This window comes from Carassius auratus, chromosome 38 (genome assembly GCF_003368295.1).
Source record: "Carassius auratus strain Wakin chromosome 38, ASM336829v1, whole genome shotgun sequence".
NCBI lineage: Eukaryota > Metazoa > Chordata > Actinopteri > Cypriniformes > Cyprinidae > Carassius > Carassius auratus.
The window spans coordinates 16,824,107-16,838,227 of record NC_039280.1 but is presented as its reverse complement, the minus strand read 5'-3'; the positions used below and the strand labels follow the sequence as shown (position 1 = coordinate 16,838,227).

At 38.0% G+C, this 14,121-nt stretch overlaps 1 protein-coding gene across 3 annotated transcripts in view; it reads left to right on the top strand.

Moving 5' to 3' along the window:
* The window catches only part of LOC113057244 (E3 ubiquitin-protein ligase UBR2-like), a 37,404-nt gene that overhangs the window by 542 nt on the left and 22,741 nt on the right, over positions 1-14,121 (top strand). For all 3 annotated transcript variants that reach the window (XM_026224486.1, XM_026224487.1, XM_026224485.1), the window contains exons 2-9: positions 1,557-1,816; positions 6,549-6,627; positions 7,962-8,072; positions 8,310-8,440; positions 10,509-10,647; positions 12,985-13,047; positions 13,444-13,564; positions 13,816-13,923. In XM_026224486.1, the coding sequence (XP_026080271.1) occupies positions 1,557-1,816; positions 6,549-6,627; positions 7,962-8,072; positions 8,310-8,440; positions 10,509-10,647; positions 12,985-13,047; positions 13,444-13,564; positions 13,816-13,923 (1,012 nt within the window). The remainder of the gene's footprint in view (positions 1-1,556; positions 1,817-6,548; positions 6,628-7,961; positions 8,073-8,309; positions 8,441-10,508; positions 10,648-12,984; positions 13,048-13,443; positions 13,565-13,815; positions 13,924-14,121) is intronic.

Sequence of the window (14,121 nt, the reverse complement as noted above, 5' to 3'; positions counted from 1 at the left end):
TATAATAAAAAAAAAAAAATGATTTAGGAAAGCAAACAATAGAACAGAGCTTGGAAATCTGTGTCGTTTTTCTGCATTCCTGTAAAAAAATTGGTGTAAGCTGTATTTGTGGTTTCTTTCTTGGTATATCAGGTGTTGTGCTTTACAAACTAGACATTAATTTTATAGCCCAGTTAACGTTACAAGTTTTTCATTTTGTAAATTGGCTAAGCCGCTACATTTACATGCCACATTTGTCTCAAACACATAAGTAGTATGTTTTTACAGATGCTGGATTGTTTATCAATGAACCCTAGCAGTAACTCCAGGTTAGTAGGGCGATGTAGACAGTGACAAAGACTGCCAGGTTCTGCTGGCTGTGCATTAGTAATCCCTGTTTCCTCACAGCAGGTGGGTGTTGTGGCACATACATGCTGTTGGAAATCAGCTAGGTTACAGTATTTCCTTTAGGAATAACATATTGTGCTTCCTAAGACTGTCTTCTAAAGCATGCGGCATCTTAACTGATAAAACACTCTACATGAAGAGAAAGGAAAACAAGTTCCTGCATGCGTGATATATTTCTGTATATATATATATATATATATATATATATATATATATATATATATATATATATATATTTATTTATTTATTTATTTATATTTCTCTCCCCTAGCGCATTCTGGGTTTGTAATTCTCAATTCAAAATATTTTATTCTGTTATAAAATGTCTAATTCAGTTTTATATATATATATATGTATATGTATATGTATATATATATATATGTATATGTATATATATATATGTATATATATATATATATATATATATATATATGTATATGTATATATATATATATATATATAATATATATTTTTTTTTAATGCAACCTTGTTTCCTTTTTTCATGGCCATGATGGTTAAAAGCTGAGTGTTATTAAATAATTAAGCTCCTTTAAAACAAAATCTAACCCCCCCCCCCCCCCCCCACAAAAAAAAAAAAAAACCTAAGCTGTACTGCTGAAGTTTGTGGTAAGATTATTTGAATATTGTGTATGTATTTATTTTTTTATTATTATACTTTTGTGTCTAATTCAAGAGATAATGTGAAGGTTGATGCTTGAACTTCAGTACATTTTGAAAAAGAAAAGGAGAGTAATTTTGTTTCCCATTAAATTATCTGGAAATAAGCTGTAACACATGGTTTTGTAACTAATGTGTATATTTAATATTATTTGCAACTTTTTTTTTTTTTTACCCACAAAAAGAATACTGTTATTGTGAAATAAGGTTTTGGTCATACCACAAACCTCTAGAATGATCTTTGTGTCATTGTCCCACTTGTGTGGGAAATAGAAGTTGACCATGTTCCAGGACATGCAAATATAAAACAGCAGTGCAATCAGAGACCTGCCACCTGAGCACTAGTGCTCTTTTCAAACCTGACCTTTGTCCAGCTGACCTGTTTACTTTGCTAATTATCGTATTAATTTATTTTTTGGGCTCTCTGTGTCTGCTTTTCCTCTATAGCACTGATTAGCAGATGATTAATTATTTATTTTGTGTGTGTGTAGAAATGGCTGCAGGTGAGCAACCTGCCCAAAGAGGTGTACCAACATTTGGCCTGCTACGTCCCCAAGATCTACTGCCTGGGCCCCAACCTGAACCCTCAGAATGAGGACCTGCTGGCTCCGCTGCTGCTTCAGAGCCCGCTGGAGTGGTACCTGTGCGGGGAAGAGCCGTCCGTGGGATTGGCCAAGCTGGAACAGAACAACCAGCCCTCACAGCTCTGTGGCCATGTGTTTAAAGTGGGAGAGCCAACGTACTCCTGCAGGTACAGTCAATGCTTCATCTCTTTCTGATCCATCCAAAGAAGGGTTGATTCCCGTCTAGACTTCACAATGATTCTTCATTTGTTTGATTTCAAAAGGCAGGAGAGACAAGACGTTGTTCCAAAACGTAGTGAGCTGCTCGTTCAAGATTTAATAGGTTTTGGAACCAGTCAAAAGTTTGGCATATTTGTTTCGAAAGAAGTCACATGTGCTTAACAAGGCTGCATTTATTTGATCAAAAATAAAGAAATGTTATTACCATTTCCAAGAACTGTTTTCTAATACAATATATTTTCAGCATCATTACTCCAGTCTTCGGTGTCACGTGATCCTTTAGAAATCATTTTCAAATAAATTATGTTCTGTTGAATTTTCTATTCATCAAAGAATCCTGAGAAAAGTCACGTTTTCCACATAGATATTAAGCAGTAAAAGCTAATATTAAGAATAGGGATGTCAAATTTCGATTATTTTCATGATCGATCGTCGTTTAAATTAACGATCAATTAATCGATTAATCGTTAACCATAATACTGTAAAATGCGTCTATTGCGTCTATATACTTTTGAGGTCATTTTACTTTGTTGACAGTTTCCAATCCCACACGGAGAACGCTGAACGCGCCTCTTTAAATGGTTTTGTGGTGCTCGTTGTTGTATTTTAAAGCACAATTGCAATGTTTTCAACTGACATTATTGTATAAAATTATCCAAAATGTGGAGCACGTGTGACTGCGCTGCACATTAAGTGAACTACATCGGCGCTGCTGCACCAAAACACAGTTGCTCACATTAATTTGATCCTGCTGGATTCTGTCCTAGAAAATGTCAGATTTTTAAAAATCCGGCATACAGCGCATTAGATCGTGACAGTGCATGCGTGCAGACGAGGATGAGCGAGCGCGGCTTTGGCTAGATTTATTTGGAGGTTATTGCTCATGTCTCATTCGGCACAAATAGAAATGTTTCCATATTCGCAATGTATTTGAATGTTAAACTATTATTTATAATGTAAACTAGGCTTGTACTTAACACGCATTCGCATATAGACGGAAAAGATGATCCTCTTCATATGAGCAAAAACGCGCCCACACTTCTGTTTTAAATCCGTTAATCTTAATTAGCCTATTTAAGTCGGATATATTTCGCATAGCCGATTTAAAAAAAGAAAAAAAAAAAAAAACATGAAAACAAATTGTTATTTTTATTTTGGGCCTATTACTTAGTAGGCTATACATTTTCCTTTAAGCATCCCATTTTGTCCCAGGGCTTAGAATCTGTGCCCTAGTCAGGTCCATGCAGAAACTTGTGAACGATGCTCGGCGTCATCGTTTAGTGACAGCAGTGAATGCTCCAGGAATGTGTCGGTCACAGCGCCTATTAATCGCTGTTTTGAATCCAGCAATTATTTATTTAGAAATGATAAGATCTGATTATGACAAGTGTGGTATAAAAGCTTTGTTTATTAGAGGAATAATAGGTTAACTGGACCCCATAGTCTTCATTTACGCGGCTTTGTTCTGGTTTGCCGGTTGGTCACGAATTTCCACAAATTCAGTAGGCTATATTTAGGCATTGTTTCTTTTCCTAAATCTTCATAGTCTAACCCTCTAATTTCCCAGGTTTATTTTATTATCTTTCGCTTTTAATAACTGTTTTCGCATCTCTTACTGTGGTAAACATGGGAAGGGAAATTAAAGATTTCATGAATTAAGAATTCGTTCGATTTATTAATTTGTTCCCTTATTTCACTTAAATCATGGGTTATTTAGGGAACAAAATTAATGAAACATGGACACTTGCCACATTAATAATTCGTAGGAATGAATTAACAAGTTGTAGGAATGAATAGACTACCTGTCCTGTCACTGTGTCCCGCAGCCCTGCAAAGCGCACGATATAAAACAGTTATCTGATGAAATGATTAGTAACTACATTTCTATTGCATTTAATGTTGAAGAACTTTTATGTTGTTTCTATTTTAATGTACTTTAAAGTTTAAATCACATTAAAAGCTTAATTTGTACATTGTGAATGAATGATGATGCTTTTATATATCGTCACCGTCACTCACAGCCGCTCGCACGTGTTGAGTGTGCATGAGCCACACGCAGCCCAACATTGAATCGGTTAACCGACCATCGATAGCCTTAATCGATTGCATCTCTTATCGACAATTAATCGATCATCGATTAATTGTTGACATCCCTAATTAAGAACCATTATTAAAAATGAGCATCAGCATTAATTGAGCAGCAGATCAGCATATTAGAGTGATTTCTGAAGAATCCTATGACACTGAAGACTGGAAGAATGATGCTGGAAATTCAGCTTTGCATCACTGGAACTGGTTTTCTGTTTGAATATTTCCTTTTAAATTGTAATAGGGCTGGACGATTAATCGAAAAGTAATCGAAAACCAATATTTAGAACCTCTAACTGACCTAATTTTCCCATGTCGGTTAATTCCTGTTAATACTTCCCCCTTAAAAGCGTGTGTAGCCACATGATTCTGCCAGTCAGTGGCATTAAAGCAAAAGGCGGAGGTGAACGCCAGTTCAACACATTTCACATTTTCACGTGTTATTAAGGCCTGGTTCACACGGGATGATTTTAAAATTGTCGGCCGATTTTCCAAACCTGAGAGACCCCACACATGGCGATAAAAAATCACGGGTCTAACAGTTTTGGTCGTTCAGTGTGTGGTGTGCAGTCACACGGCAATATCAACACACCACACACGAACCGATTTGAGATCAAACGTGATTTCAGAGTAAACTATCATGGCGGACGAAGAGGATGCAATGGCCGTAGTTTGTGCTTTGTTTTTAACGGAAATAAAACATAAGAAAAACAAGAAAAGGCAATGGTCCAAGAGGTGGAGACAACGCGAGCATGGACTATTCTTGCTACATCAGGATATGGAGATAAGTTGTTGTTTTATCTCATAGAAATGTTAAGACGTACTACACAGATTAATATCCATTGAAATAAACGTTCATATATTCGTTTCCATGTACTCTGGTGGACTGCAGTTGTGGATGTAGTTATGTCCATCGACTTTATTTGTATTTGTTATATTATATACGCCGGCTGTTTTGATTTTGTTTCCCGGTACTTACTCACCGCCTCGTCACCTCGCTTTCTGATTGGCTACACGCCACAGTCCACAGGCTGCGTGATTGTTTGTCCTCGCGGGACACCACACACGAGAAGAAATCGGGCCAAATAAATCCAACATGTTGGATATCCCCGATTTGAGATCGGAGCGGTCCGGACGTTCTTCCGAGCAGAGGAGAGCGGTCTTAACACACCACACACGGCAGGAATATTTGATCAGATTATTTTACGATAATCGGAGCATCCTAAGATTGTCGGAAGGGGTGAATCGGGGCTAAAATCGGCCTAATTATCCTGCCGTGTGAACCAGCCTTAAGCCTTGCCACTTGCAAATGTAACCATTCGAAAGACTTTAAAGCATTCAACACAAGATGCGGAAAAGCTGAAGTGAGTAGCTGGTTATTCGCGCACTGTGCTCGGTGCGCACGCGGAGAGAGAGCTGCGTCTCACAGACAGCAACACTGAACCGACCTCTCGTTTGCAAAGTTCTCCTTTAAGTTCCTCCTGCACCTCAACGAACAAAACAAATCTCAGTTTAAACAAACAGAAAAGGATGTGTAAGAGCCCACTTCAGCACCGCGGTGTTCTGGTGTTCAGGGCTCACGAAGAGACAGACGTCTCAAAACACTTGAACACCGAATTTGTCTGTTTTTGCTCTTGTACTGACAAATACACAAAAAATGTGAAAATACCCGCCTTGGATAGTATGTTCGAAAAAACTGTCAGTTATGTATTAAGTAAACGGGTGAGAAAAAAATTGTATGTGTATTATATTGGATGCATTCATTGTCTCTTAAAGTGACAATGAATTTCTCTATGCAAGTCTTTAGCCATGCGTGTATGCTGTTGAAGTTGTTGTAGCCGTCTGACCTGGGATACTGTTGGTCAGTGTGTTCCCACAGACATGGAAGTCTTGGCTGAATTAGGTCAGCTTGCTGTGAGGTTAAGTCCTTTAGGCAAGATCACTGTAAGCCGGCTAAGAGGCCGGAGATGACTGGAGCATGTACTGTTCTGCTCTGTTTCTTCGAGAAACAATTAAAAGGGCTCACACACATCCTGAATGCTTCATCATGCTGGTATTATCAGATTTGAATCTGATCTGGCTGATGTGAATGCTGTGTGAAAAATATCTTGCATCCTGAGAATTTGTGCAGGTGTTCATTTCCATCCTGTCATGTAATGTGTCTCCGATCCAAACCCCTAGTTCTCCTAGTTTTTTTGGTATTTGCTCTGAGATGGCTTTATTTATTTTATTTGGAGGAGTCATTGGCTCTCATTCACTAAATGTGTACATCTGAGTGAAATCTCTCTACTAATTTTATTCAACAGTTATTGATGAAACAAATCATGATTCATGTGTAGCTTTCATGCTATTTTTATTTAGTTTTTCTTCTAAATTTGCAAACAACTGAAACTACACAAAAATGATAAAAGGCTGTGTAGAAAGCCCTTGTATGGAAATAAATAAAATATATTATATAGTAAATTGTAAACTGTCTGGGTACCTTTAAGATACTTATTTCAGTGCCATGCTGCCTTAGAGTTGGCCCAAAATGAGGTTCAGCTTCAGTTCTACTCCGGGAGTAATTCATTTAGATTTTTTTTCCTTTTTCAGGGAGTGTGCAGCCGATCCGACCTGCGTGCTGTGTATGCAGTGCTTCCTAGGCAGCGTTCACAAAGAGCATCGCTACAGGGTAAGAGGAAATGGAGACATACACAGTAGTCACTTTACTGCTCTTAAACATCTCAGTCAGGTATGTAACGGCATGTTGTGTTGGTGTGACAACTGCAGAGAAAGTGTCAAATACCAAGAGTTGGGTCAGTCCTATTTGGAGCAGTAGAAGCTGGCTGCACTAGTGCCACGTGGACCCTGACCACTTCCTAACAAAACATTCTTGGTCACATTTGTCCAACCAAACTAAGTCAGAGAAGTCATTATGGCTCAACCAAAATGATGAATTAAAAACAATTTTCTAAACTGAGGGCTGTGACTCACGCTTGCACATCTTTGTAAAGGTTACAGGACAGATGAAGCTGTTTTATTTGTGAAGATCAAACTAAATGAACAGCTTTCTTTGTAATTTAAGTGCTGTTTCAGTTTTACCCCGACTCAGATTTTAGTAGCAGCTTTGTTTGAGATGTTGTTGATGTCATACAAAAAAAGTTAAAAAAAAAAAAGTTAAAAAAAAAAAATCATAAAGGTAGTTGGAAAAATGACTGGAAAAGGTTAGTTCTGCATTTCTCTGTGGAGTATCATATTTGATGCATCAAGCTTTATTGGCTCATACAAAAAAAAAAAAAACATGTCTACCAAACTGAGGAAAAATTCAATTTGGTGCAGTTGCTAATATTTTTAAAGCCAAAAAGAAAGATGACACTTTTATAGCTTGTAATGTAGGTCAGTGAGATCTTTATAGCAGACTACTGACAAAAATGCAGAGTAATATTGGTTTTCACTCTATATCTCTGTATTGTCTTACTAAGGTGATATTTTTAATTTAATCATTAAGTCTCTGTAGTTTTTATTGTGGTGGCAAAACATATAATGCAGTGCAATAAAATAACAAATAAGGTGAACAAATAAGCATTAACCACAAGCCGGATCATATTTGATGCTCACAATTTAACATGATTTTTTTAATGATGTATGGATAATCAAGTAAGTTGCTTCAGTCCAGTAAGTGTCCATATATTAGAGACAATATAAAAATGACTCTTACCTTTTGCAAAAATCAGAATAGAGATTTGTTTGAAATGTCAGGCAATATTATTTGGCTCATAGGGTTAAGTGTATAATGTGTCCCAAAGTTTGTGGCGTCTCTGTGATTTAACCCTCTCAGCGTGTGCAAGAAAGTGAGTTTGTTTTAAGGAACACTAAATCAGACAGTCATGAGTCTCTTGACTAATGCCTTCCTGACAATGACAGGTCTGTTATTTCTAAGGCACAGATGTAATAGGCTTGAGATCAGCTCTGAGTTGTCATGTGCTGCTGTCTTTGTGAGTAAGTGGCTCTTTGTGCTCTCTGTAGATGACCACCTCAGGAGGAGGAGGCTTCTGCGACTGTGGCGACACAGAGGCCTGGAAGAAGGGCCCTTACTGCCAGAAACACGAGCCCAATATCAGTGACTCTTCCCAGAAGGTAACACACCTCTTCAACAAGAGGAATGGGAATTAATAAGGAATTTAATGAATCTGGTTTAAATGCAAATTATTAGAAATACTTCTTAATTCTCAATCACAATATCTCAATACTTCAGCATGATGTAATAGTCATAGGCACAACATTACATCCTATTAACTAAATCTTGAGGATTATTAGAACAGAACATGAGTTTAATTGGAAACCAACCCTTGTGTTCCCTGTTTTGTTTGGCAGGATCCATTGGCTAATCTGTCTGATGAGATGATTGCTCGCACATATAATGTTTTCTCCATCATCCTCAAATATGCTGTGGACATGCTCACCTGGGAAAAAGAGGACGAGCTACCTGAAGGCCTTGAGCCACCGTAAGACACATTAGCACTCATACCAGGTCTCTGAACCCTCTTTAGTGTTTGAAGAAGGGTCACATATTGGTGGTTCGTTATCATTTTTGACCAGAAACAGTAAGAGTGTTAGTTTTTTTTTTTTTTTTTTTTTATTTTATTTTTTTTATGAAATTACGTAAAACTAATTTCACTGAAGTTACTTCTGTTGTGATTTTTGGTCGCTTAGCTCTTTAGATTTAGGGCCCTAAACTCAAAACTTCTTTAAGTTTAACAAAGAAAATATATGAATTTATCATTAATTTTGGCCAGATTACTGCCATCTGGCTAAAATAAATAAATTCCACTAATTGCCAGTAGATGGCTGAGGTTTTCTATTGTAAGGGAAACAGGTCAATTTAGCTCAAAGGGAATCATTTAAGATTTTAAAGGGAATTTGAACAGAATCACTGTTTCACGGCTGATCACTGCGATTCACTGAACGAGTCGTTTAACATCAAATCTGCGCTGGATATTAATATCCAAACTATAGTGAAAACACTATCAATTAGCACAGTAACAAGATCGGCAGTTTAAGACATTAACTTGTAAGCACAAAACACAAGATACTTCTCTTTTCAATATGAATAAGGCTTTATTAGATAAATCTAAGACATATAAACTAATCTAACACATAAACGCAAGCACTCACACATTCACACAAGTTGCAGGAAGATAGAAAGTTAGGGAAAGATGAGTTTAAGAGAATGGAAATATGGAATCCCAAGTTTACAGCAATACGTTAAATTGCATAGACATGAACAACCATCAATCACGTAATTAGCCCTCGCATTGAGTTCCTCAATGTGACTAAAATTATATTAGATACACCAGCACAACAAATATCTGGGGATACGTTGCCTTCGTTTCCTGTGAAAGGGACTCCTGTTGAAAGGGGTATCCCGGTGTCGCTGATTGGCTGGAAGTTCAGTAGTGAGGTGACGTCTTGGGAAGCCTGTGGTTGTTGGGCGTTGGCTGAAAGTGCAGAGTCGTGTGCGCTGGTCGAAGTTGAACGGGCACCCGAGGTCAGGCGTCGGAGACTCGACGTTACAAAACTTAACTCAGAACACGACACTCTCAAACGGAAAAGAAAAGAAATAAAGTTTGACGAGACTAGGTTGTGTTCCTTCTCATCGTGGCATAGTAGCAGCAGGCAGGCACACTGGAACCGCGCTCAAAGAACAGTGATGACTACACAGCATGGCTAGGAGCTACAAGCTAAAGCTAGGTAGCAAAGCTACAAGCTAAAAGCTAAGAGCAGGCATGACTAATAGCAGAAACTAAAAAGCAGACTGAAAGCAAGGCATGACTGATAGCACAAGCAATGCTAGAACTAAAAGCAAAGATTTTACGATGTCCTAGGTATTTAAACTGGCCTGTTGGCCACACCTCAAATGTTGTCTTGACCAATCAGATATTGTCTTGGCTCGGGGGGTATCATAAATCATATGTTTATCTTACCAAGCAATGTTCCTGCTCTGGCAGGGTCTAATTTTGGATATGATCAATGGGACTTGTGCAGTACTCTCATGGAAACTCTCATGTGATGTCCAGCGTTGCATTTCAATTATGAACAACAAATTTGACAATCTCTTATTCGAATTGAAATTGTAAATAATTGCTCTAGTGGTGTTCATGTTGAAAGCTGTTGTGTGAACAAGTTGGTTGGTCATCTTGCTTGGTTCTTGTGGCACTAGAACTGATTTATGACTTCCTGAGGAATTCGGCTCTCGTGTTTCAATGCATACAGCTTTGATAGACTCTTTAATTTGTCTGGTTTTACTCATTTCTGTTACACTATGCATCCAAATGCTGCACAAGAATTCTTGATTTTATGCTTTGAAAATGTCTATTATCTAACTATCATTTGTCAAAGTTCATTTTGAAGTGTTATTTTTTAAGTATTGCTTACAGTCATATACATTCTTTTTGCTCGATCTCTGTCTGTGCATGGTTAGGTGTGAGTCTCACTGCTTGGTTGTATGATTGCTTTTGACTACTGCATGTTTGTATATTGGGAGAAATGTAACTTGCTTATTTTGTTGTCAAGGGCACGTGGAGACACGTACTACTGCATGCTGTTCAATGATGAGGTCCACACGTACGAGCAGGTCATCTATACACTACAGAAAGCTGTGAACTGCACTCAGAAAGAAGCCGTCAGTTTCGCCACCATCGTGGACAGAGATGTAAGTTCACTTGCTGTTAGCTCCACAGTAGTCTCCGCCTCCGATGTCACGACCACGGACTGCTGGCTGAACATCTGATGTGTAGGGCAAACAAAAGTGGAAACAGTTCAGGAGTTTCGAAGTCATAATTTGATTGGTTGAATTATACAGGATTTCCGGGAGACCTGTGTGTGTCACGTTCTTTAATTCTTTCACCGCATGCATTTAAAAAAAAAAAAGTTGCCAGCCATCGCCAGTGATTTTGACGATTTTCACTCAAATTTGATGGACTCCAGTATATTTTGCTGTATGAATATTTTAATATGCAATACACTAAAATAAAGATCAGAGCCTATACTTTTAAATATATTTTTTTTTTTTTTTATTCTAGCTTAAAGCATTCTTTTTTGAACAACATTTGAATATAGGAAGGTTTCATAAAAATGCATAATTTTGAGCAAAAAGCTGAGAAAATCGCATTTTTGTCAAAAACTACATCTGGACAATATTCAGTAGGATTATTAAAGCATAAATCCAGTAAATCGCTTCCATCAATACCTCCAAGGCTTGCACAGACACATACCATTTCCTGGATCAACATTTTGCTCTGTAACATTATGCAGTTTTCATTTTATATGCTGTCTTTTGCTGTTTACATAAGAGAGATCTTTCTTTATCCTGTTCACGTGTTTTTGTTCGGGAGGTTTTGTACTCTTTCAGAAGATGTGTAATATCACCCCTGAGTTTACAACAGTGAAAACACGAAAAGCCGTAAAAACTTGTCAGTGTTGTCTTCTAAATGATGAGATAACTCGTCAATGGCGGGGAAAGAGTTAACGTTTTGCCTGGAAACAAAAATGCTGTGATGCCAAATCGACCTAAGCCGTCGTGTTTACAACTGTGAGGACGAGTGCTGGATCTTCAAAAGTATGTGAAATAGTACTTCTAGTCTAACGATTAATCTAGGGCTGGGATAAACGATTACTTTTTAAACGATTAATGTAGCGATTATTTTTTCGATGCATCGAATAATCTAACGATTAATTTTTTCCAGACCGATTCGATTCCGATTATCTCCCCATTAAATGACTACTAACAATTTATACATGTTGATTTACATATCTGAATGAAAAAAACATGAATTCCTTAACATTGCAATATATGTTTATTGCTCTTAAAGTTACAAAATAAAAGACTGACTAAGAATGCATTACTTTGCACTTGTATAGAGATGGCATTCAATAAAACCTTGAAGCCTTAAACACATAGCTTACTGAACACATAGGGCCTAGCTTACTGAAAAAAAGTTCTTCTTTCAGAAAAGACCACACTCGTGTAGTTTGAAGACTGTGAGTGCGCGAGCGCGCGTGAAACTCTGGTGTTTCGCCCTTTTTCTATCGTGTTTAATGATTTTGATTAATATGCACAAGGGAGAGAGCAAGAAGCGCTCGTGTTGTTTGAAGACCGTAAGTGTGCTCGCGCAGCCGGGGCTCTTTCTCGTACGCGCCCTGTCAGTCATTCTATTCTACATCACTCACCGATCAAATATGGCTTTGACAGCCGCCAAAAAAAGAGATCAATGCAGAAAAACCCCTGGATTGGTTATATAACGTTGGACAGAATGTTGATCCGGCCATCGCGTATATTCAGCACACATAAGGTAAAAGTTTTGCAAACGTTTTTTAGAGAAATAAAAACAGGTCGACGAATCAATGTGCATATTTTTCATCGACATATTTTTTGCGTCGACGTCATCGATGACCTCGACGCGTTGTCCCAGCCCTAGATTAATCGTATCCATAATAAGTTTTTGTTTACATTATGTATGTGTAATGTGTGTGTATATAAATGCACATATTTTGAAAATATTTACATTTATATATTCTTATATTTAATATAAAAACATAACATATTTTTCTTAAATGCATACATGCATGTATTTATATATACATAAGTATACACACATTATGTAAACAACAACTTTTATTATGGATGTGACTAATTGCGATGAATCTTTTGTCAGCACTAATGTGAAGAATTCAAAGTTCACGCATAGAATCTTTAAAATATGTCCCAGAGTTTTAGACATCGGTCTGTTATTGTGGCGACATTTCCACGCTGGTTTCAAAGTTTTCTAAACGTGACGCTGAATGAAACGAACTGTGATTGGTCGTTAGACATGTCAGTCAAACGGCCTTAAGGGGTGGGCCTTGGATGCCAAGGATTCCAGACCTTCAGCTGTCAGTCTGAAAGTCTGGCTACGCGAGACTATTTCCACAGTGCCACGATTCACCCTGAATGTTAAGCACAGCTTGTTTGTGCTTTTGGCCATTGATTACTTCTGTTCACTGTATTCAGGGCAGGAAGTCTGTACGCTTTGGGGACTTCCAGTTTTGTGAGCAGGCCAAATCCGTTATTGTGGTGAGTCCTAAACAATCACATATCCCATCTGTTTACCTCAGATTTGTTTTTTACTCTTTGTGCCGAAAGGTCTGGTTAACTAGGACACTCATCAAGTTTTATGCAGAAATGCTCCCCAATTTGCATACAGCAGTTTCAGCATCAGGCAATAATAAAAGTACACAAACAAGATTGTTAGATGTGTTTGGTTAAACAAACATCACTATCTTACTATCATTATTGACATAAATACCAAACTTTGGTTTCTTGAGTGTCCTCGCTTTGTTTTGCTACATACATGTGACTTAAAACCTCTAAGCATTCAGACCCATTGACTGACATTCAAGGAAGGATATTAATGCATCATTAAAATGTTTCTGTAAATGTAGTTTGTTTGTTTGGACACTTGTTTTGCAGAGGAACACAAGTCGACAGACAAAACCTCTGCGGGTTCAAGTCATGCACTCATCAGTAGTGGCTCATCAGTGTTTCGCACTTAAAGCCCTCACCTGGCTCGGCCAAATCATCAGATACTCAGGTCAGTTATTATCAGTTTACCAAACGCTACCACCAGTTTTCGGTGTTTAAATGGGTAATGACATTTCAGTCCCCCCTTGCATGCACGGTGCATGCATCAGTGTTGGCTAGTGTCAGCCATTTCTCTCACACACACACATGCACATAATGTGGAGGCAAATTAGATTTTTGTCATGACCTCTTTTGTAGCAGTGTGCCTTGCGTCAGTGTTTGTGAAGAATCAGTGTCTGAGTTTATTGCTGTTCCTATCAGATGCTCTGAGGAGGATCCTGTGTCAGGTGGGTCTGCAGCAAGGACCGGAGGGGGAGAGCTCTTCTCTAGTGGACACGCTCATGCTCTGCGACTCCAAGATGTGGAAAGGTGAATGAATGAATGTACAGACTTCAGCTCTACTGAGATTCTGCAGCACTGGACAAACCCACAGCCCAGTGAATGCCACGGAAGCATGTTCATATCACACTTTACCCCAAAACCAAAAGAAAAACTGATTAGTTTTCTTGGATAAATGCTCCAAATAAATTTCACTTGTCCTAAAATATACTTCATTTTCCAACTATT